The sequence below is a fragment of the Heterodontus francisci genome, chromosome 19 (genome assembly GCF_036365525.1).
Source record: "Heterodontus francisci isolate sHetFra1 chromosome 19, sHetFra1.hap1, whole genome shotgun sequence".
Classification (NCBI taxonomy): Eukaryota; Metazoa; Chordata; class Chondrichthyes; order Heterodontiformes; family Heterodontidae; genus Heterodontus; species Heterodontus francisci.
Window position 1 is genome coordinate 18,498,861 of NC_090389.1, and position 24,107 is coordinate 18,522,967.

At 45.6% G+C, this 24,107-nt stretch overlaps 1 protein-coding gene across 2 annotated transcripts in view; it reads left to right on the top strand.

The window, feature by feature from the left end:
* The window catches only part of amt (aminomethyltransferase), a 54,040-nt gene that overhangs the window by 22,959 nt on the left and 6,974 nt on the right, over positions 1-24,107 (top strand). For both annotated transcript variants that reach the window (XM_068051417.1, XM_068051418.1), the window contains 4 exons: positions 1,240-1,371; positions 1,985-2,063; positions 6,498-6,643; positions 23,254-23,434. In XM_068051417.1, coding sequence (XP_067907518.1) covers positions 1,240-1,371; positions 1,985-2,063; positions 6,498-6,643; positions 23,254-23,434 — 538 coding nt within the window. The remainder of the gene's footprint in view (positions 1-1,239; positions 1,372-1,984; positions 2,064-6,497; positions 6,644-23,253; positions 23,435-24,107) is intronic.

A 24,107-nucleotide genomic window follows, 5' to 3' on the forward strand; every position in this document is an offset into this window, starting at 1 on the left:
CCTGATCTGTGCTGTTCACTCAGCAAGGGTCACATTTGGGTGCCTCAGCCTCATGGATTAGGGAGGGGAAACATTTTTCTCTGGGATTGTGCTCCTGATTACTCTTTAATGACTCCTGCTAGAAAGCACTTGTACATCAGTATCAAGTGAGGAGAAACTTGTAGTTGGCCGTGATGCTTCCTAAATAGCCTACAATCTCCCACTGTCTAAGCTGAACGGGTGGGACATTGGATGGCCGGTTGGTGCCACAGAATTATAATCAGGAGGGAAGAGGGAAAAATTGGGATCATGTACAGTGAAATTCTAATTGTCTTTTGCTTGCAGTTCAATTTGGAGGAAAGGCATCATTTACTCACGCGTATTGCCAGGGTCTCGTGCTTGTCCATAATTAACTAAAGGATAAATGAGTTCATGAAACAATGTCAACTGAGTAACCAATTGATTATTCGTGTGCTATAAAAGTACTATCATTTATGAAGAACTTTGCTGGAGTGGGCTAGCTGATGGTGAGCACCAGTTAGAAACCTGGTCCCATTCATGCTCATTTTTGAATGGTTGCTTTACCAGCTTGAATGATTCAGATGAGGTCACAGGTTCAGTTCCTAGCCTGTGCCAAGCTAGCTCATCTCGGTTAATGCTGAGGACAACATTCGGCCTTGTTAGCACAGTGGAGCAGGTGAGGGTGGAAATTGGCCTGAGTTCATGTTCCTGATCATCATCCAGTGATCCCCGCTGGAAAGTGTGTGTGTCCATGGATATCAGAATGAGCTTTGCTGTAATGCCTTCACAGTTAAATAGCCTGGTAACACTCACTATCTAGGTGCACAAGTGAAGAATGATCATGTGGGTGAGTGGCTGGCCGCAATCCAGCTCCTGTGAATTGCACACCAACAGGAAGAACATTGTAGAACGTTTCCTGTAGGAAATTTAGAACAATTTATGCCAGATGGATTTTCACAAGTCATCGTGTACTTTATGTCCAAACCCCCATCCCATGCACCAGCCCACGCAGTCTCATGGGAAAATCCTTGGGCTAATTTAGGAGAAGAAAGAGTTTCAGAAACTGCATTCGGAGCCCAAGATCAGAGAGTCAGTAACTAGTTTGACACGAGTGAGTGTGCTCATGCTGACTGATTCCCCTAATCTGTGTGTGGAGTGTTCCTCCTGACTGGTTATGTTTAGGGGATGCTGGATATCAGTCTATCCTTCAGTCCTAACCTTTCATTTCTTTTTGTTCAGGGCATGCTATCACTCTTCACCAGTGAGAAGGGAGGGATAATGGACGATCTGATAGTGAGCCAGACATCAGACGGATATCTGTACATCGTGTCGAATGCTGGCTGTGCTGACAAGGACTCTGCCCACATGAAGGTGCATTGGCTTCACTGGAGACATCATGAATACGGGAGCATACGGACTAAAAGTGGCTGATGTCTCAGCGGGTGAACTCGCTGCTGAGTTCAGTGCTGAGCCACACACACACCAGAAAGATTCCAGGTTCAATCTTTTGAACCATCGCTTCGAAAACTCCTGAATTGTCCCTGCGTGGGTGGCATATCCCAATCTGGGTATCAGTGGAAAAATAAAGCAGGGGAATTTTGATTTTTTAAGATGGGTTGCTCTTTGGTGGGATGTTAAATAGTAAATAAAACCATTGAATTGCTCTGCAGAGCAGTGTTTAAAATTAAGGAAAATACAAGTTTTTAAGAATTGGGAATGTGTGTGGGTGTTTTACAAATTGCTCTACTGGCTATTCAACAATATAGTAAGGAAACTTGTTGGGATGTGGAATTTCCACACAATTTGCAGATTGGCGCTCCTAAGCCTTGCCCTAACCTGATGCCAATCCTAGGACCTATTGTACTGCTGGGGCCAGGCTAGTGTTGGTTTTCCAGTTTAATGCTGGGACAGTTAGTGAGAAACCCTCATCCTGCTGCTGCTCTGAGGTGCGGCCCTGTGCTCATCACCTTTTTTCTATTCCTAGGAAAAATTGGCTGCCTTCAAAGCTGCAGGGAATGATGCCGACCTGGAATTTTTGGAGGCGGGACTGATTGCACTGCAAGGTGACTGCGTCTCTGTACCACTGTGGAATGATCTAGAATAGTCCGATGAAGGGTTCCACCTGAAATGTTGGCGTGACTTTCTCTTTGATATTGACTGGCCTGCACATTTAATGTTTACATTTTAAGATGTCTTCTCTCTCTCTCTCTCATATATCACAGATTTCTCCCCAGTTAGAGTCATAGAGTTTTACAGCACAGGAACAGGCCCTTCGGCCCAGCACGCCTGCGCTGACCATCAAGCACCCGTCCTAACAAATCCCATTTCCCCGCACTTGGCCCCTCTGGGTGAAAAAATTCTTCCTCAACTCCCCTCTAAACCTCATGCCCCTTACCTTAAATCTATGCCCCCTGGTTATTGACACCTCCTGTAAGGGAAAAAGTTTCTTCTTAGTTATCTTATCAATGCCCCTCATAATTTTGTATACCTCAGTCAGGTCCCCCCTCAGCTTTCTCCGCTCCAAGGAAAACAACCCCAGCCTATCTAGTCTGTCTTCATAACTGAAATGCTGCCCACGCAACATCCTGGTGAATCTCCTCTGCACCCTCTCCAGTGCAATCACATCCTTCCTATAATGTGGTGACCAGAACTGTACACAGTACTCCAGCTGTGGCCTAATTAACATTTTGTACAGCTCTATCATTACCTCCCTGCTGTTATATTCTATGCCACTGCTAATAAAGGCAAGTATCCCGTATGCCTTTCTAACCACCTTATCTACCTGTGCTGTTGCCTTCAGTGATCTATGGACAAGCACCCCAAGGTCCCTCTGACCCTCTGTACTTCCTAGGCTCCAACCATCTGGGAACCAAGGTAGGGGAAGAAATCCCTGGCCTCTGCGTCCATAGCAGAGGGAAGAGATCTGACAGTCTTTGTAAGGTATGCTTTTTGAAATTGCAAAGTGAAATTATGGCAGAAATGTCCTAACCGTTATGTGCATAACAGGGCATTGGTCCTTGCTACAATTGCACGCATACTATGTTGCATAACAAAGGAAAAAGCATGATTAACATTGGAGTCTTACACCCAGTGTTTTTAATCTGCTGACCCCAACCCACGCTGTCATATGGTTCTTCAAGTACTGGTTGCCATCTGGTATCTCACCCAAGCACCAAGCAAAGGCAGCCTACTTGATCATGGGAGACATTACATTGAAGCCTAATCTTCACAGAACCCAGCATTTACACACAAACTTTTCCAGAGATGTCATAGAATAGATGACAGGAACCACTTGTTCCTTCAGTGTTCTAGGGGCCAAGTCTAGCACCCCACTTCCTTCTCCAGGGCAGGCCAGTATAGAAGTGGGATCGACTCTGTAACCTATCTCACCTGAATGACACCACTACTGCATTTACTGCCTCAGCTATCTGAAAGAAGATGGAGAGAGGAGAAAGAACACGCTGATTTAATTTGAGTATCTCCCACCCACCAGCTTAAAAAAAGCTCAACTCAGCAGCAGATCCCTGTGTCTGTCCTCTCAACCAAAAGGCAGCACAGGTAAGGAGAAAAGTTTCATTAAAAGGCAATGGGTCACCACTGAATTAACATCCCAAGTCAAGTAAAAAAAAAAAAAATTACAATTAAAAGTAAATTAAAACTCCAACTGTGTTTATTACAGACAGTCTATCAAGCAAATAGCCCCAACCAAGGCATTACCAAGAGTCAATTAAGAAGATGTCCCTTAAACCATATTAAGCACACCAGCTATTTGGTGTTGATCAGTATTCAGATGTAAAAGCTCCACAGTTTTAAGGAGAAGGCAGTTTGAAACAGCTGTTAACACTACTCACCATCACGGGAGTTATTTTAATGCAACAACCTACCATGCTTTACCACCCACCATGTATAGCAAGTAAACTGCGTAAGCACAAACATGCTCACCGTAAGCAGTGGGTACTTACAGCAACAATTCAACCAATCCACAAAGACATGCACAGGAGAGGCACAGAATTGTACTTAATCCATTTGTTCTTTCAAAATTTTTAAAAATCTAACTTAAATAAAGAAATTACATTTATATCATATCCTTCACCACCTCAGGATGTCCCAAAGCGCTTTACAGCCAATGAAGTCCTACTGAGATGCATTCAGTGTACACAACCAATGCAGGATCCCACAAATAGTAATCTGTTGTAAGTCAACAGCAAAATACTGTGGATGTTGGAAATCAGAAATGAAAGCAGAAAATGCTCAATACACCGAGTAAGTCAGCAGCATCTGTGGGAATGACCTTTTGTTAGAATCTGATTTAGTGATGTTAGTTGAAAGAATTAATATTGGATAGGATACTGCTCTTCAGAATAATACCGTGGGGCTTTCACCTCCACCTGAGAGGGCAGAAAGGACTTCGGTTTAACGTCTCATGTCTCATTCAGAAACATTTGTGGGAAATAAATAAACAAACAATAAAAAAGTAGTCAGCTGACCTGTATCCTGTGGTTCTGTTCTGAGTCTTCACATCCATCACTTGCAGTGCAGTCTTGGCATCCATGCAGAGCAATGAAAGCTTTGTGCCAATGCTAAAACAATGCAGAGTCAGGACCCAACCTTGCAGGGTGAGACCCCCTGGAGAGGGTGATCTCATCTCTTTGCTATCATGTGGAGTATCATTGCAGTGTGGCGATAAACCTGGATTGTAAACTGCTTGTTAGAGGATTGGCTGGCTGGGCTTAAATATTTAGAGATCAGAGATTTCTCACCTACATTCCCCATATATTTAAGCTTCTAACTTCTGGGAGGCAGGTGTGCACATTACTCTCTACCAAGCAGGACAGTTCGGCTTTCAGTTAAGTAGGAGCCCAGCACCCCAAACTATAGTTTCCAAGGTGTCTGGGTCCTGTAGGTGCAATGTAAATGCCCCCCAAATCACCCTTTGCTCCATGAGTGCATAAATCAAAATGCAGTGTACAAGCGTCCTGAATCACCCTTCAGCCTATAATTGGTTGCATAGATCTCAGCCCCAGCAACTGATTCATCCTCTCCACCAAAATCTTTCAGACCCAAATGTGTTTCCCGCCACCCCCTGACCCAGTTGGAGGAATTGAAAAGCATCTCTGCTGTTGCTGCACTAGTGAAATGCTTTGCTTCTCCAGAGGGCACAGTCTAAAACGCATGAACAAGGAGGGGAGCATCTGGACCAAACTGACATGAGGCAATCACGTACACCATTGACCCACCCTCCTGTCAGGCAGTCAACTGGGAGATGCAGATTTCTAATGTAAATTCTTGACAAGTTCCTTTCAGACTCCCTAATGTGATTGATCAAGGATCTCGGAGTCCATAGTAAACCAAAAGAAAGAACTTGCATTTATATAGTGCCTTTCAGCACCTCAAAATTACTTTTGAAGTGTAGACTCTTGTAGGAAATGTGGCAGCCATTGTTCACAATAAGCTCCCGAAAAGAGCAATGTGATAACCAAAAAATCTGGTTTCGTGATGTGGGATAAATATTAGCCAGAACACTGATTAAAATAAAAATTGGATTGTTAACTTGAGTAGTAACAAAGTCAGTCAATCATTCAGGTTACAATACTTTTATTTTTTATGAAGTAATACAAAGCAGTTTACAAGCACAGTGGTATCAGCAGAGTACAAGAAATGTAGAATACATTCTTCTCGTACTAAATAAAAGAAAAAAATTGCTCCTTGTGCATTATTTTTTCTTAGCTGGGATCTTTCCCCTCTCTCCTGATTGGTGCATTTTACTGCACATTGCTTTATAATCTGCAGCCTAATTCTTAGCATCTTGTCTATTCAGAATGTATCAGCAACCTTCAACCGTCACGTGGTCACAGCTGCAGTTACAGTGTCCCTGTTGTAGCAGATGGAATCTGGAACATTCTATTGGCAGGATTTCAAGTTTCAGTCCTAAGGCCTTGCTTAATAAACTTGAACAATCTTGAATGCACTAATTTTCCTTCCCTCTCATGTATCAGCGAACACCAAGGAAAAATCCCCTGCTCTTTGAAACAGTGCCATGGGATCTTTTAAATCCACCTGAAAGGGCCGACAAGGCCTCGGTTTATCATCTCGTATGAAAGATGGCACCTTTGAAGGTGCAGCAGTACCTCAGTACTGCCCTGGGAGTATCAGCCTGGATTAGGTGCTCATGTTTCTGGATTGGATCTTGAACTCTCAGCCTTCTGACATAGAGGCGAGTGTGCTACCCACTGAGCCACAGCTTTTTCTAATCCCAGCCAGCCATCATCTTGCCCTCTATAACTGGAAGTTGCCTGATCCAGCAACCCTTGAGCTGAAGCACATGGGTATCTTGGGGACCCCAGCATCCCCACCACCACCCCCCCAAAAAAAAATTCTGTTCTGTCCTGTCTTTGGAGAGCTTGCTTTGGTGTGACAAAACTTTAGTAATTTTTCTTCCCTGTCCAGGAGTGCTAGAACCTTCTAGATAACATGGAGCTGTTGTTTATATTGCTCAGGTCCATCCGCAGCGAGGGTGCTACAGGAAGGTGTGTCCGATGACCTTCGCAAACTGCCCTTCATGTCGAGTGCTGTGATGACTGTGTTTGGGGTACCAGGCTGCAGAGTGACTCGCTGTGGCTACACTGGAGAGGATGGGGTTGAGGTAGGTTATCTCTTAATTGATGCAGAGAGACCCACTGCTAAATGGGTTTCTTTTTGTGAATTTTGTGTTCAGATAGTCGTTTGGTAGTACAGAACTTGAGTATTGTTGAAAACAGAGACATTTTGTCAAAGCTTTTCATCTTGCACTCATCAGGACAATTTGCAAGAATACCAATGTAAGAGATTCCCCTACATTGGTATTCTTGCGAATTGTCCTGATGAGTGCAAGATGAAAAGCTTCAGCAAAATGTCTCTGTCTCTGTTTTCAGCAATACTCAAATTTTGTGTTCATCAAGATAACTAATGTCCATAAAGGATAAAAAAGCAATTTTTGTTTCAGTGCTTTCTTGTATCAACAACTTGCATTTATATATCACCTTTAATGTCGCAAAACATCCCAAGGCACTTCACTGATGTGCCAGAGAAAATTTGGCACTGAGCTAAAGGAGGAGATTTTAGGATATATGACGAAAAGTTTGGTCAAAGAGGAGCAGGGCTATAAAGAGAGGAAGAGGTTTAGGGAGGGAATTCCAGAACTTAGGGTCTAGACAGCTAAGGGCACGGCCATCACTGGTGGGGCAAAGTGAGTTGGAGATGCTGGAGTTGGTTCCATTTTTATCTTATCTAATCATAGCCAGAGTATTACTTGCAATGGCTTCTCATCCCACCCTCCAAACCATTACCGCTGGTGTCTCCCAAGGTTTCTATCCTTGGCCCCTTCTTATTTCTCACCTACATGCTTCCCCTTGGTGTCATCATCTGAAAACACAGCATCAGTCTCCATATGACACCCAGCTGTACCTCAGCACCACCCCTCTCGACCCCTCCATTGCCTCTAAATTATCAGACTGCTGGTCTGACATCCAGCACTGCTTGAGCAGCAATTTCCTCTAATTGAATATTGAGAACACTGAAGCCATGGTTTTCAGTTCCTGCCACAAACTCTGTTCCCTCGCCACTGACACCATTCATTTGCCTGGCAGCAGCAGTCTGAGACTGGACCAGACTGTTAGAAATTGTTCTGACCCTGAGATGAGCTTTCAGCCACATATTCCTGCTGTCACCACGACCACTTATATCCACCTCCGTAACATCGACCACTCTGCTGTGCCTCAGCTCTTCTGCTGCTGAAGCAATAATCCAAGGCTTTACACCTCCAGACTTGACTATTCTAACACACTCCTGGCTTGCCTCCCAGTTTCTAACCTCCCTAAACTTGAGGACATCCAAAACTCTGCTGCCCATATCCTAACTCATAACAAATCCCATTCACCTATCACCCCTGTGCTCGCTGACCTACACAGGCTCCCAGTCAAGCGATGCCTTGATTTTAAAATGCTCATCCTTGTTTTCAAATCCCTCAATGGCCTTGACCTTGCCTATGTCTGTTATCTCCTATAGCCCTCCTAGTTATCTGCAGTCCTCCAATTCTGGTCTCTTGAGCATCACTGATTTTAATCGCTGCACCATTGGTGACCATGCCTTCAGCTGCCTGGGCCCTAAGTGCAGAAATTCCCTCCCTACACCTCTCTACCTCACTTCCTTCCTTTAAGACACTCCTTAAAACCTACCTCTTTGGCCAAGCTTTTGCTCATCTGCTCTAATATCTCCTTATGCGGCTCGGTGTAGCACTTTGTTTTATAATGCCTCTGTGCAGCGCCTTTTTACTATGTTAAAGGGTCTATATAAATACAAGTTGTTGTTGAACACAGAGATCTTGGAGGGTTGTACATCAGCATTCCCAAATATTTTTACAGCATTTTAGATGCTATATCTCCCTCTACTGCACTCCAATGATATGCCTCAGAGCCTCCCCCCCCCCCCCCCCCCCACCCACCCCACTATTGTATGGCCTTTGAAATTGCAAAATTAGGGGTAGTTTTGTGCTCTTGGCCCATGCCCACTAGCAACTAGACTGAAACTCCCCAGATCAATTCCACATCGGATCCTTACAGCCAGTGGACAGAGGTGACTTCCAGTACATCTATCTATGCTGGATTTAAACCTGCATTGCAATAAGACACCTGTCGCCCAGTCCCCTTCCTGTTGAGTGGATTTTAATTCCATACAAAAGCAGAAGCTGCATTTAATGACCAGCTCCACTAGATGGTGGTAGAGCACATCTTTTGTGTGAATCATAGCATGATGCAGCACTGGAGGAAGCCATTCAGCCCATCATCCCACTTCCCAGTTCTTTCCCCATAGCCCTGCAGATTTTTCCCCTTCAAGTATTTATCCAACTTCCTTTTGACAGTTAGTATTCAATCTGCTTCCATCACCCTTTCAGGCAGTGCATTCCAGATTGCAACAAGTCGCTATGAAACATTTCTTTTTTCTCGTGTCACCTCTGATTCTTTTGCCAGTTATCTTAAATCTGCCCTCAAGTTACTGATCCTTCTGGCACCAGAAACAATTCCTGTTTATTACATAAGAAATAGCAGTAGGGGTAGACCTTTTGAGCCTGCTCCCTTTCAATAGGATCAACGTCAACTCCCACTTTCTAAGCCTATCCTCATATCCCTTGATTGCCTTAGCATCCAAAAATCTGTCGATCTCTGGCTTTAATATATTCAATAACTGAGCTCCACAGCTTTGGGTAGAGAATTCCAAAGATTCACAACCCTATGAGTGAAGGAATTCTCATCTGAGTCCCAAGAGGCTGACCCCGTATCCCGAGACGAGGGCCCCCGACTTCTGGACTCTGCAGCCAGAGGAAACATCTATCCTTATAAGCCCCTTAAGAATTTTATATGATTCAAGGAGATCACCTCATTCTTTTAAACTCTAGGAAATATAAGCCTAGTCTGCTCAATGTTTCATCAGAAAACAGTTCCATCTGACCTCCGCATACATCTCCCACTCTCTACTAAAGGTAGGAAGCACGTGGATTTCTTTGTGCCTGGAGTCATGCACTCACCTACTCCTCCTCCATCCGATCCCTGACACTTCCTCATCACGTTCTAACCCCTCCCTCAAACTCCTGGCTTCACCTTCAGCTCCCTCCCCACTCAGTTTCCATTCAATTTCTCTCATCCATGAAGCCTATGACTCACTCCCTTGATCCCCCTCCTGTCCCAGCACATGGTTATAGAATGGTTACAGCACAGAAAGAGGCCATTCAGCCCGTCGTGTCCATGCCAGCTCTCTGCAAGAGCAACTCACCTAGTCCCACTCCCCCGTCTTTTCCCCGTAGCCCTAAAAACTTTTTCTCTTCAGTTAACATGGACTATCTAACTTCCCTTACTGATTCCCTTGCTTGGTATTATCAACCTATCTCCCGTTAACTGGTAGTGCCCCTGCTTATCTTCTTTCTCAATAAACTCCATCTATGTTACTCCAACAATGCACCTTAATCCCCAGTTTACACAACACGGATTGCCTATTCCACTTCTCACACCAGCCAGTGCTCTTCCCAGTGACCAATATCCATCATCCTCTGCTGTGCAGACCTGAGGATCCCAGGCTAGAATTGGGCTCGGCTGTGCGACTGGCACTTGCTGCCTACGACCTTGCTAGAGAGAGGCCAGCTGGATGAGTGGTGAGAGGGCAGCTGTCGCCGATGGAACTATACCTCAGCAAAGGCAACACCTTCAGGAGAGGAGACAGGGAGGAGGGATGATGTGCATAAAAAAAAAATCTTCCTCAATAACAAGAAAAGAAGCTCGATTGAATCTTAGAAATGAAGTGCAGCAAATGACTGCTGTATGAGTAGAGCTGTTGGGAAATAGCAAGGACAATATAGGATCAGTGTAAAAATTGAACATGATAATGAAGAGTTAAGGATCGGGGTGTTGGACTGGAAAGGTTCAGAGAGATAAAAGGGGATCTGGTCCAAATTAACTGGGCAGAATAGTTAGCAAACAGATTGACTGATCAGCAGTCATAAAACTTCAAGTATGAAATGGATCGCTTACAAAATAAATATATTCTGATAAAGGCAAATAGTGGGTGCATCAAAGGATAGAGTTCAAATGATAATTGGAGAGAATAAAATAAAACAAACTTCAAAGGGAAGCATCTGATAAAACTAGTGCTTACATACAAAAGAAAATTGAGAAGAATAAAGAAAGTGTAGTGAGAAGGATCAGTAGGGAATATTTAAAAAAAAGGCTAACAGATAATATTGAATCTTTACTGTTGCATTTTATAAGCATATAAAAAGTGAAAGGCTTGTTCAGGAGGGTGGGATGGCATGCAGTGGCAGGGTGGGGAGGAATGGGGCAATATGAAATATTTTACATTGCTTTTTACAAATGATGATGGAAGTGAGAACATATACATACAATTATTTATATATATATGCAACAATTATTACAGATAACTGGGAAAGGCGTTGGTTTGGATTTAAATCATGGAACTCAAAGGGCCCTGATCGTATGGACCTTTGGCTGTTGAGAGGAGATAGCAGAGGCTCAGGTCACATTAGTTCAGTTCTCCTTAAACATGAAAGTTATGTCATGGGATGGGAGGGTAAATGATGTAATACATTTGTTCAAGAAGGATAATCCAGGTAACAGTGTTACCATCAGTTGTGGGCAAACTCTTACAATCTGTAATTCCTAATCTAATTTGTGCGCATTTAGAGTTACATGAGATAGTTAGTATGATCTGTTAATGGCAAGTTGTGTTTGACAAATTTAATAGTTTCTTTGTGAAGAAGTGGATAAATGAAGGGAATTGAGAAGTTGTGACACGTGGATTTCCAGAAAGTGTTCTATAAAGTGTTTCAAAGAGTGTTGTTTAAACACAATCTAGGTATACATAATGAGGAAATGCAGCAGCATGGGTCGAATTGTAAAATGACCAGACAGGAAATTGATTTTGCTCAGGTTGCAGAAGGGTTGAAACCTCTGGGGTTAGCGCTGGGTCCATTTTAAGTCCCTATCTATAATCTTAATGGACTTGGATATAGGGAGCATGATGAGTAAATTTTCTAAGGACACAAGAGTGAGGGTTTTGGTAAGCAGTGAGGTGGGCTATGGAGCACTTTGCTAGGTTAGCGGAGTGAGTAATAGGTGACCGAAGTAGGGTTGAAGTTGATGGACCAAGAGTTGGAAAGTGGGATTAAGCTGAAAAGCACTTTTTTTTTGGCTGGCACAGATGCGATGGGCTGAATGGCCTCCTCCTGTGCTGTAAATTTATATGATGCTATAAGCAATACAATGCTGAAGGGTATGGAGGTAATGCATTTTGGGGGTAAAAGCAGGGAAATGGGCACATACAGTTAATGGGGAAATTGCTAAACTGTGTGGATGAATAGAGATTTTGGTTTTTTTTATTCATTCATGGGATGTGGGTGTCGCTGGCTGGGCCAGCATTTATTGCCCATCCCCAATTGCCCATGAGAAGGTGGTGGTGAGCTGCCTTCTTGAACTGCTGCAGTCCATGTAGGTTAGGTACACCCACAGTGCTGTGAGGAAGGGAGTTCCAGGATTTTGACCCTGCCACAGTGAAGGAACGGCGATATAGTTCCAAGTCAGGATGGTGTGTGACTTGGAGGGGAACTTACAGGTGGTGGTGTTCCCATGCACTTGCTGCCCTTGTCCTTCTAGTTGGTAGAGGTCACGAGTTTGGAAGTGCTGTCTAAGGAGCCTTGGTGAGTTGCTGCAGTGCATCTTGTAGATGGTACACACTGCTGCCACCGTGCGTCAGTGGTGGAGGGAGTGAATGTTTGTTTGTAGATGGGGTGCCAATCAAGCGGGCTGCTTTGTCCTGGATGGTGTCGAGCTTCTTGAGTGTTGTTGGAGCTGCACCTATCCAGGCAAGTGTAGAATATTCCATCACACTCCTGACATGTGCCTTGTAGATGGTGGACAGGCTTTGGGGAGTCAGGAGGTGAGTTAATCGCCGCAGGATTCGTAGTCTCTGACCTGCTTTTGTAGCCACGGTATTTATATGGCTACTCCAGTTCAGTTTCTGGTCAATGGTAGCCCCTAGGATGTTGATAGTGGGGGATTCAGCAATGGTAATGCCATTGAATGTCATGGGGAGAAAGTGCGGATAGAGAAAGCCATAAAAATGGGGCATAGAGTACAGGAGCAAAGAGGTGGTGATAAATGTTTGCTGGGCCTTGGTTAGACCACAGTTAGAGTGCTGTGTGCCATTTTAGACACCCTATTGTAGAAAGGACTTTAAAGCCATAGAGACCATACAGCATAGATTAAGCAGGGTGATACCAGGGATGGGAAGCTAGTTAAAAAGAGAGACTTGGAATACTATTTCCACTGGAGCATCAAGGCTAAGAGGAGATATAATTGGAGTTTTTAAAATAATGAACAGTTTTGATAGCTTGAATAGGGAAACACTATTGCAGGAAGTGAGGATGGAGATAGTGGAAGGCTTGCCATAATCCTCCAATCTTCCCTGGATATGGGGAGGTGCCAGAGGATTGGAGAGTGGCAAATGTGACACCCTTATTCAAGAAAGGGTGTAAAGACAGTCCTAGCAACTACAGGCCACTTTAATATCAGTGATGGCTGAGATTTTAGAAACTATAATTAGGAAAAATATCAACAGACATTTAGAGAAGTTTGAGTTAATTAAGGATAGCCAGCATGGATTTGTAAAAGGCAGATCAGGCTTGACAAATCTGCTGGAATTTTTTGATGAAGTAACAAGAGATGGTTGATGAAGGGAATGTGGTGGATGTTTCTATATGGATTTTAAGAAAGCATTTGATAAGGTACCACATAAAGGGTTTGTTAACAAAATTGAAGCTCATGGATTAGGAGGGTCAATGTCCAATTGGATAAAAAAAAATTGGCTTATAGACAGAAAGCAACAAGTCGTAGTAAATGGTTGCTTTTCAGACTGGAGGACAGTAGACAGTGCTGTTCCCCAAGGGTCAGTGCTGGGACAACTGCTTTTTTTGATGTATATAAATTACTTGGATCTTGGAATACAAAGTCGAATCTCAAAATTTGTTGACGACACCAAATTTGGAGGTGCGGCAAACAGTGAGGATGATATGAACTGCCTGCAACAGGCCATATATAGACTAGCAGAATGGGCAGAGAGGTGGCAGATGGAATTTAATACTGACAAATGTGAGGTGATGCATTTTGGCAGAAGGAATGGAGAGAGCCAATATATATTTAATAGCACAGTTCTAAAGAGTGTGCAGGAACAGAGGGACCTGGGGGTGCATGTGCATCGATCTTTGAAGGTGGCAGGACATATTGAGAGAGTGATTAGTAGAGCATATGGGATCTTGGGATTCATAAATAGAGGCATTGAGTACAAAAGCTGAAATTTTATAAAGCTCTGGTTAGGCCCCAACTGGAGTATTTCGTCCAGTTCTAGTCACCACACTTCAGGAAGGATGGGAGGGTCCTTGAGAGGGTGCAGAGGAGATTTACCAGAATGGTTCCAGGGATGAAGGATTTTAGTTACAAGGTTAGGTTGGAAAAGCTGGGTTTGTTCTCCTTAGAACGAAGGAGATTAAGGGGATATTTAATAGAAGTGTACAAGGTTATGACAGGCTTAGATAAGTTAGACAAGGAAAAGCTGCTTCCATTAACATATGGTGCATGGACTAGGGAACAGAGATTGAAGGTTTTAGGAATATAGAACATAGAACATTACAGCGCAGTACAAGCCCTTCGGCCCTCGATGTTGCGCCGACCTGTGAAACCATCTGACCTACACTATTCCATTTTCATCCATATGTCTATCCAATGACCACTTAAATGCCCTTAAAGTTGGCGAGTCTACTACTGTTGCAGGCAGGGCGTTCCACGCCCCTACTACTCTCTGAGTAAAGAAACTACCTCTGACATCTGTCCTATATCTATCACCCCTCAACTTAAAGCTATGTCCCCTCATGTTTGCCATCACCATCCGAGGAAAAAGACTCTCACTATCCACCCTATCTAACCCTCTGATTATCTTATATGTCTCTATTAAGTCACCTCTCCTCCTCCTTCTCTCTAACGAAAACAACCTCAAGTCCCTCAGCCTTTCCTCGTAAGACCTTCCCTCCATACCAGGCAACATCCTAGTAAATCTCCTCTGCACCCTTTCCAAAGCTTCCACATCCTTCCTATAATGCGGTGACCAGAACTGCACGCAATACTCCAGGTGCGGCCGCACCAGAGATTTGTACAGCTGCAGCATGACCTCGTGGCTCCGAAACTCGATCCCCCTACTAATAAAAGCTAACACACCATATGCCTTCTTAAAAGCCCTATTAACCTGAGTGGCAACTTTCAGGGATTTATGTACCTGGACACCAAGATCTTTCTGCTCATCTACACTACCAAGAATCTTCCCATTAGCCCAGTACTCTGCATTCCTGTTACTCCTTCCAAAGTGAATCACCTCACACTTTTCCGCATTAAACTCCATTTGCCATCTCTCAGCCCAGCTCTGCAGCCTATCTATGTCCCTCTGTAACCTACAACATCCTTCGGCACTATCTACAACTCCACCAACCTTCGTGTCATCCGCAAATTTACTAACCCACCCTTCTACACCCTCATCCAGGTCATTTATAAAAATGACAAACAGCAGTGGCCCCAAAACAGATCCTTGCGGTACACCACTAGTAACTAAACTCAAGGATGAACATTTGCCATCAACCACCACCCTCTGTCTTCTTTCAGCTAGCCAATTTCTGATCCAAAGCACTAAATCAACTTCAATCCCATACTTTCGTATTTTCTGCAATAGCCTACCGTGGGGAACCTTATCAAACGCCTTACTGAAATCCATATAGACCACATCCACGGCTTTACCCTCATCCACCTGTTTGGTAACCTTCTCAAAAAACTCTAAGGTTTGTGAGGCACGACCTACCCTTCACAAAACCGTGCTGACTATCGCAAATGAACTTATTCTTTTCAAGATGATTATAAATCCTATCTCTTATAACCTTTTCCAACATTTTACCCACAACCGAAGTAAGGCTCACAGGTCTATAATTACCAGGGCTGTCTCTACTCCCCTTCTTGAACAAGGGGACAACATTTGCTATTCTCCAGTCTTCCGGCACTATTCCTGTCGACAATGACGACATAAAGATCAAGGACAAAGGCTCTGCAATCTCCTCCCTGGCTTCCCAGAGAATCCTAGGATAAATCCCATCTGGCCCAGGGGACTTATCTATTTTCACACTTTCCAAAATTGCTAACACCTCCTCCTTGTGAACCTCAATCCCATCTAGCCTAGTAGTCTGTATCTCAGTATTCTCTTCGACAACATTTTCTTTCTCTACTGTAAATACTGACGAAAAATATTCATTTAAAGCTTCCCCTATCTCCTCTGATTCCACACACAACTTCCCACTACTATCCTTGATTGGCCCTAATCTAACTCTAGTCATTCTTTTATTCCTGATATACCTATAGAAAGCCTTAGGGTTTTCCTTGATCCTATCCGCCAATGACTTCTCGTGTCCTCTCCTCGCTCTTCTAAGCTCTCCCTTTAGATCCTTCCTGGCTAGCTTGTAACTCTCAAGCGCCCTAACTGAGCCTTCACGTCTCATCCTAACATAAGCCGCCTTCTTCCTCTTGACAAGCGCTTCAACTTCTTTAGTAAACCACAGCTCCCTCGCTCGACAACTTTCTCCCTGCCTGACAGGTACATACCTATCAAGGACACACAGTAGCTGCTCCTTGAATAAGCTCCACATTTCGATTGTGCCCATCCCGTGCAGTTTCCTTCCCCATCCTACGCATCCTAAATCTTGCCTAATCGCATCATAATTTCCTTTCCCCCAGCTATAATTCTTGCCCTGCGGTATATACCTGTCCCTGCCCATCGCTAAGGTAAACCTAACCGAATTGTGATCACTATCACCAAAGTGCTCACGTACATCTAAATGTAACACCTGGCCGGGTTCATTACCCAGTACCAAATCCAATGTGGCATCGCTCCTGGTTGGCCTGTCTACATACTGTGTCAGAAAACCCTCCTGCACACACTGGACAAAAACTGACCCATCTAAAGTACTCGAACTATAGTATTTCCAGTCAATATTTGGAAAGTTAAAGTCCCCCATAACAACTACCCTGTTACTCTCGCTCCTGTCGAGAATCATCTTCACTATCCTTTCCTCTACATCTCTGGAACTATTCGGAGGTCTATAGAAAACTCCCAACAGGGTGACCTTTCCTCTCCTGTTTCTAACCTCGGCCCATACTACCTCAGTAGACAAATCCTCAAACGTTCTTTCTGCCGCCGTAATACTCTCCTTGATTAACAATGCCACACCCCCCCCTCTTTTACCATCTTCTCTGTTCTTACTGAAACATCTAAATCCCGGAACCTGCAACATCCATTCCTGTCCCTGCTCTACCCATGTCTCCGAAATGGCCACAACATCGAGATCCCAGGTACCAACCCATGCTGCAAGCTCACCCACCTTATTCCGGATGCTCCTGGCGTTGAAGTAGACACACTTTAAACCAAGTTCTTGCTTGTCAGTGCCCTCTTGCGTCCTTGTAACCTTATCCCTGACCTCACTACTCTCAACATCCTGTACACTGGAACTACAATTTAGGTTCCCATCCCCCTGCTGAATTAGTTTAAACCCCCCCGAAGAGCACTAGCAAATCTCCCCCCCAGGATATTGGTACCCCTCTGGTTCAGGTGAAGACCATCCTGTTTGTAGAGGTCCCACCTACCCCAGAAAGAGCCCCAATTATCCAGGAAACCAAAACTCTCCCTCCTACACCATCCCTGCAGCCACGTGTTCAACTCCTCTCTCTCCCTATTCCTCGCTTCGCTAGCACGTGGCACGGGCAACAACCCAGAGATAACAACTCTTGTTTGTTCTCGCTCTAAGCTTCCACCCTAGCTCCCTGAATTTCTGCCTTAAATCCCCATCTCTCTTCCTACCTATGTCGTTGGTGCCAATGTGGACCACGACTTGGGGCTGCTCCCCCTCCCTCTTAAGGATCTCAAAAACACGATCCGAAACATCACAAAACCTGGCACCTGGGAGGCAACACACCAACCGTGAGTCTCTCTCGTTCCCACAGAACCTCCTATCTGTTCCCCTAACTATGGAGTCCCCAATGACTAATGCTCTGCTCCTCTTCCCCCTTCCCTTCTGAGCAACAGGGACAGACTCTGTGCCAGAGACCTGTACCCCATTGCTTACCCCTGGTAAGTCGTCCCCCCCCCCCCCCCCAACAGTATCCAAAACGGTATACCTGTTGTTGAGGGAAACGGCCACAGGGGATCCCTGCACTGCCCGCTGGTTCCCTCTCCTTCCCCTGACGGTAACCCATCTACCTACTTCTTTTACCTGAGGTGTGACTACCTCCCTATAACTCCTCTCAATAACCCCCTCCGCCTCCCGAATGATCCGAAGTTCATCCAGCTCCAGTTCCCTAACGCGGTTCTCGAGGAGCTGGAGTTGGGTGCACTTCCCGCAGATGCAGTCAGCAGGGACACTCTTGGCGACCCTTACCTCCCATATTCTGCAGGAGGAACATTCAACTGCCTTAACCTCCATTCCCACTATTCTAAAATTTTTTTTTGGTTAGAGGAGGAGGATGGGTGGGAGACACTACCCGAGTAGTGTTTCGGGTAAAGCAACCGCCCAAATATGTAACCTCACTTACCCAGCAGTCCCGCGTGCGCTCCGCCTATACACGAGAAATGGCTTCCGATTTCTTGGCGCGCTTTTCAAAGCTCTGCTCCCGCTGTTCTCTCTCTCTCTCTCTCTCTGTGGCTTCCGATTTCTTGGCGCGCTTTTCAAAGCTCTGCTCCCGCTGTTCTCTCTCTCTCTCTGTGAGGAAGCATTTTTTTCGGCAGAGGGTGGTAATAACCTTGAACTCTATGCCCACGATGGTGGAAGCAGAGACAATCAAGGACCTCAAGAGGATGTTGTATGGCCACTTCAGAGAAATCGACTTGCAGGGCTAAGGGGATCGAGCTGGTTAGAGGAACTGACTGCATAGTTGCGTGGAGAGCCGGCGAACTTGATGGGCTGAATGGCCTCCTGTGCCACTCTATGACTATTGATTCTGGGGAGTCAACGATGTGGGGATCATCAATTTAAAATTAGCATGGAGAGTGAGGAGAGAGGTTGAGAAATTTCTTTCCACAAGGAATTGTTGGAGTGTGGAATGCTTTCCCACAATGGATGGATCTGCAGAGGTCATTCCTCTTTTCAATTTGAAGCAGAGGAAGATACAGATCTATGGGAAGAGAGCAGGGAAATGGGATTGGTTTGGGATTGAAACAGGGTTATGGGGAGAGAGCAGGCAGTCGGATTGTTTTGGGAGTGCAACAGAGCTGTGGGGAGAGTATGGGGCAGTGGGATTAGGATGGGATTGATACAGGGCTATGGGGAGCGAGTGGGCTAGTGGAATTGGGTTGGGATTGCAGCAGAGCTATGGGGAGGGTGTGGGGCAGTGGGTTTGGTTTGGGATTGACACAGGGTAATAGGGAGAGTGCGGCAGTGAGGTTACTTTAGGATGATGCAGGGCTGTGGGGAGAGCAGGGGGCAGTGGAATTGGGTTGGGATTGACACGGCTATGGGGAGAGAGTGGGACAGTGGGATTGGATCGGGATTGATACAGAACTCGGGGGAGAGTGTGGCAGTGAGATTAGTTAAGGATTGATATGGAGCTATGGGGAGAGCGGGGGTAAAGTGGAACTGGGTTGGGATTGATACAGGGCAGTGAGGAGATAGTGGGGCAGTGAGGTTAGTTTAGGATTCATACAGGACTATGGGGAGCAAGTGGGGCTGGGTTGGGATTGCAGCAGAGCTATGGGGAGATAGAGCAGTGGGACAAGGTTGGGATTGATATAGGGCTATAAAGAGAGTGGGGCTGTGTGATTAGGATCGATACAGGACTATATGGAGAGGCTGGGGCGTTGGGACTAGGCTGGGATTGATACAGGGCTATGAAGAGAGTGGGGCTGTGTGATTAGGATCGATACAGGACTATATGGAGAGGCTGGGGCGTTGGGACTAGGCTGGGATTGATACAGGGCTATGAAGAGAGTGGGGCTGTGTGATTAGGATCGATACAGGACTATATGGAGAGGCCGGGGCGTTGGGACTAGGCTGGGATTGATACAGGGCTATGAAGAGAGTGGGGCTGTGTGGTTAGGATCGATACAGGACTATATGGAGAGGCCGGGGCGTTGGGACTAGGCTGGGATTGATACAGGGCTATGAAGAGAGTGGGGCTGTGTGATTAGTTTAGAATTGATACATCAGCAGCATCAGCTGTCCCTCAAGGATGACATCTACTCAGGGTCGCATGTTTCTGCCATGGATCTTCAGGTGACAGAACAGGCTGATTCTCAACCTGCAGATCTTTGGGCACATGGGGCAGGATGTCCCACAAGGTAGTGGGATCTGGAGTGCAGGATTTGCTTCCTTTTCTTTCCTTCTGTGCCATTGCTCTGCCTCATCATTAAGGCGTTTGGACTCAGCTTGACGGACAAGTTGTCGCCATTTTGAACGATTGGTAGCAAGCTCCTCCCAGTCATCAATGTCATTGCTGCCGCGCTTCAAAGAGAGCTTCAGAGCGTCTTTGAAGTGTTTTCTTTGTCCTCTCCTGGAACGCTGGCCATTTGAGAGTTGAGAAAACAGGACCTGGCAGAGGAAATGGTTTTCAGCCATCCGGACACAGTGTCCAGTCCATCGAAGTTAGTTTTGCAGGAGTTTTGCCTAAATGCTTGTGGAGCTGGCTTCAAGAGGGACACTAGTGTTTGTTTAACGGTCCTCCCATTGAATCTGGAGGACGCGGCGGAGGCATTGCTGATGAAATTTCTCTAGCGCTGTTATGTGTCACTGTTACACAGTGCAGCTCTCACTGCAGTACAGGAGTGTGGTGACAACACTGCTCTGTACACTGGGACTTTCGTTGGCTTGCGCAGGTCTTTGTTGTCAAACACTCGCTGCTATAGAAGGCTGAGCTGGCACAGCTGATCTGGTGTTGGATTTCATCATCAATGGTGGCCTTTTGCGAGAGGTGGGAGCCAAGTTGTGGGAAGTGCTCAACATATTCCAGAGTCTCTCCTTCAACATATATGGGAGGTGGAATATTTGGCTAACCAGGTGTGGGTTGATATGAGTTTTGTATTGACAACATTCAAAGACAGGCTGAGTATCTTGTATGTAGAAATTGAAGAGATTGAGAGTGAATTGCAAATCTGGTGCAGTTAATGAACCCCGGTAGAAGCCTTCACATGACTTTGTTTAACATGGGGACCTTGGGGTGCCGTCATTTTCCACACAATCTTGGCGGATTGGTGATCAGATTTTGGTGAAGCGTCGAACCACAATGACTGGGGCCACTGCAGCCTTCTTCCGCCTTCACAGACGGTGAAATGCACAGTTTTTCTTCACCTGTTCCGCATTGAGGACTTTTTGGGCAGCACTTGGTCTGGCACCTTCTCCCTCCCCTGCCCAACCTTGCCAGCATGGGTGGCCCTACCAAGAGCAAGAAGCTCCTGACGACATTGCTCAATGGATCATCGGAGTGCACAAGCCTCTCAACCACATCAAGGTGACGATCCATGGAGGGAGGATTGATACAGGGCTATGAGGAGAGAGCTGGTCATTGGGATTACTTTAGGATTGATACGTCAGTGCAAAAGACATGGCTGAAACATTTGCAACCAACTTCAGCCAGAAGTGGCAATTGAATGATTCATCTCAGCCTCCTCCTGAGGTCCCCAGCATCAGAGATGCCAGCCTTCAGCCAATTCGATTCACTCCACATGATATGAAGAAATGGCTGAATGCACTGCATATGGCAAAGGCAACATCACACCTGTAGTACTGAAGACTTGAGCTCCAGAACAAATGATGCCCTAGCCAAGCTGTTCGAGTGCAGCTACGACACTGGCACTTACCTGACAAAGTGGAAAATTGCCCACATATGTCCACAAAAAGTAGGAGAAATCCAACCCAGCCAATTATCACACCATCGGTCTACTCTCAATCATCAGCAAAGTGAGGGATGGTATCATTGACAACGCTATCAAGTGGCATTTACTCAGAAATAACCTACTCAGTGATGCTCAGTTTGGGTTCCGCCAGGGCCACTCAGCTCCTGATCTCATTACAGTGTTGGTCCAAACATGGACATAAGCTGAAGTCAAGGAGGAGGTGAGAATGACTGCCCTTGACATCAAGGCAACATCTGACCGAGTGTGGCATCGAGGAGCCCTAGTAAAATTGAAGTCAATGGGAATCAGGGGGGAAACTCTCCACAGGTTGGAGTCATACCGAACACAAAGGAAGATGATTGTGGTTGTTGGAGGCCAATCATTTCAGCCCCAGGATATCGCTGTGGAAGTTCCTCCGGGTAGTGTCCTAGGCCCAACCATATTCAGCTGCTTCATTACTGATCTTCCCTTCATCATAAGGTCAGAAGTGAGAATGTTCACTGCACAATGTTCAGTACCATTCATTGTTCCTCAGATACTGAAGCATTCCATGCCCACATGCAGCAAGTCCTGGACAATATTCAGGCGTGGGCTTAACTGGCAAGTAACATCCATGCCACACAAATACCAGGCAATGACAGTCTCCAACAAGAGAGCATTTAACCTTCTCCCCTTGACATTCAATGGCATTACCATGGCTGCCTCCCCCACCATCAACATCCAGGGGTTACCATTGACTTGAAACTTAACTGGAACAGCCACATAAATACTGTGGCTGCAAGAACAGGTAATAAGCTGGGAATTCTACGATAAGTAACTCGCCTCCTGACTCCCGAAAGCCTGTCCACCATCTCCAAGACACAAGTCAGGCTTGTGATGGAATACTCTCTGCTTGTCTGGATGAGTGCAGCTCCAATAACACTTAAGAAGCTCAACACCATCCAGGACAAAGCAGCCTGCTTGATCGGCACCTCATGCACCACCTTAAACATTCTCCTCCTCCACCACCAATACACAGTGGCAGCAGTGTGTACCATATACAGAAACTCGCCAAGCCTTCTTCGACCGCACCTTCCAAATTTCGACCTCTACCACCTAGAAGGACAAGGGCAGCAGACGCATGGGAACACCACCACCTGCAAGTTCCCTCCAAGTCACACATCATCCTGACTTGGAACTATATCGTCGTTCCTTCACTGTCGCTTGGTCAAAAATGTGGGACTCCCTCCCTAACAGCACTGAGTGTAACTACAGCACGTGGACTGCAGCAGTTCAAGAAGGCGGCTCAACGTCACCTTCACAAGGGAAGTTCGAGATGGGTAATAAATACTGGCCTTGCCAGTAATACTCCCATCCCATGAACAAATTTTGAAAATAAAAATACAGGCGTATGTGGCGTGGGATTAGATTTGGATTGATGCATGTTTATGGGGAGAGAGAAGGGGCAGTGGCATTGGATTTGGATTAATATGGGTTATCAGGGGAGAGCAGGGGGCAGTGGCATTGGGTTGGGATTAAAGCAGGGCTTTGAGGAGACGGCGCGGTTGTGGGATTGGACTCGGATTGCTCTACCAAAGAGCTGCAGAGACATAAAAACAAGAAATGCTGGAAATACTCAGATCTGGCAGCATCTGTGGAGAGAGAAGCAGAGTTAACGTTTCAGGTCAGTGACCCTTCATCAGAGCTCCTTATGATGGGATGAGGGTTGTCTCCTGTGCTGGTTCTAACATTTTCACTTTTAAATTTTAGATCTCTGTCCCAATTCAGCACACGGTAGAGTTGGCAGAGCTGCTGTTGAGGAACAGTGAGGTGAGACTCGCCGGTCTTGGGTCGAGGGATAGCTTACGCCTGGAGGCCGGGCTTTGTCTTTATGGAAATGACATTGATGAGACCACCACTCCAGTGGAAGCGACCCTTTTATGGACCATAGGTATTCCACCTATCCCCTTCCCTGTGTGTCTGTTTAGGATATGATGGCCTAGCTTCATAACCAGAGGGTCAAAAACCAGCCCTATCCACTTGATGCTTTGACTCAGTAAATTTAGCTCCCATTCTGGCCCAGACTTCAGCCAAGTCTGCCTCTCTAATTGCTACTGCATCTTCACCTTCTGCATCTAGATCCACGTGTCTAGTGCCACATAGCCTTGGTATAAAGATACACCGATTGACCAACTTTTGGCTACTTGTCTAATTTTTGTAGAACTTTTCATTCCATTTCGCCAACTTCCTTCCTCCTTCCTCCGCTTCCACCCCATCCCTCCTATTTTCATTTCAGTTTCAATTTGTTTCTTTGTTTTGATATTTAAAATGGTCCCATAGTGTTCCATTCCTCCTCTCCAAAAGGATATTGATATTGTTACGGCCACATGATCAGATTTGTATGGCTCCTACTGTTTAACTCCCACCTGACTGCAACAAACATGTTTTGTTATTAAGGTTTAACCCTTTTAGTTTAGTTTAGTTTAGCTCAGAGCGTCATTACGTCATAGAGGCGTTCACTCGCTCACTGCGCAGACTCAGTTCCCCTCCTTGACGTCCTGGACTCCCAGCTCAGGTAGGTTTTTACTTTTAACATTTACCAGCAAAGCAAAATGCAATACTTA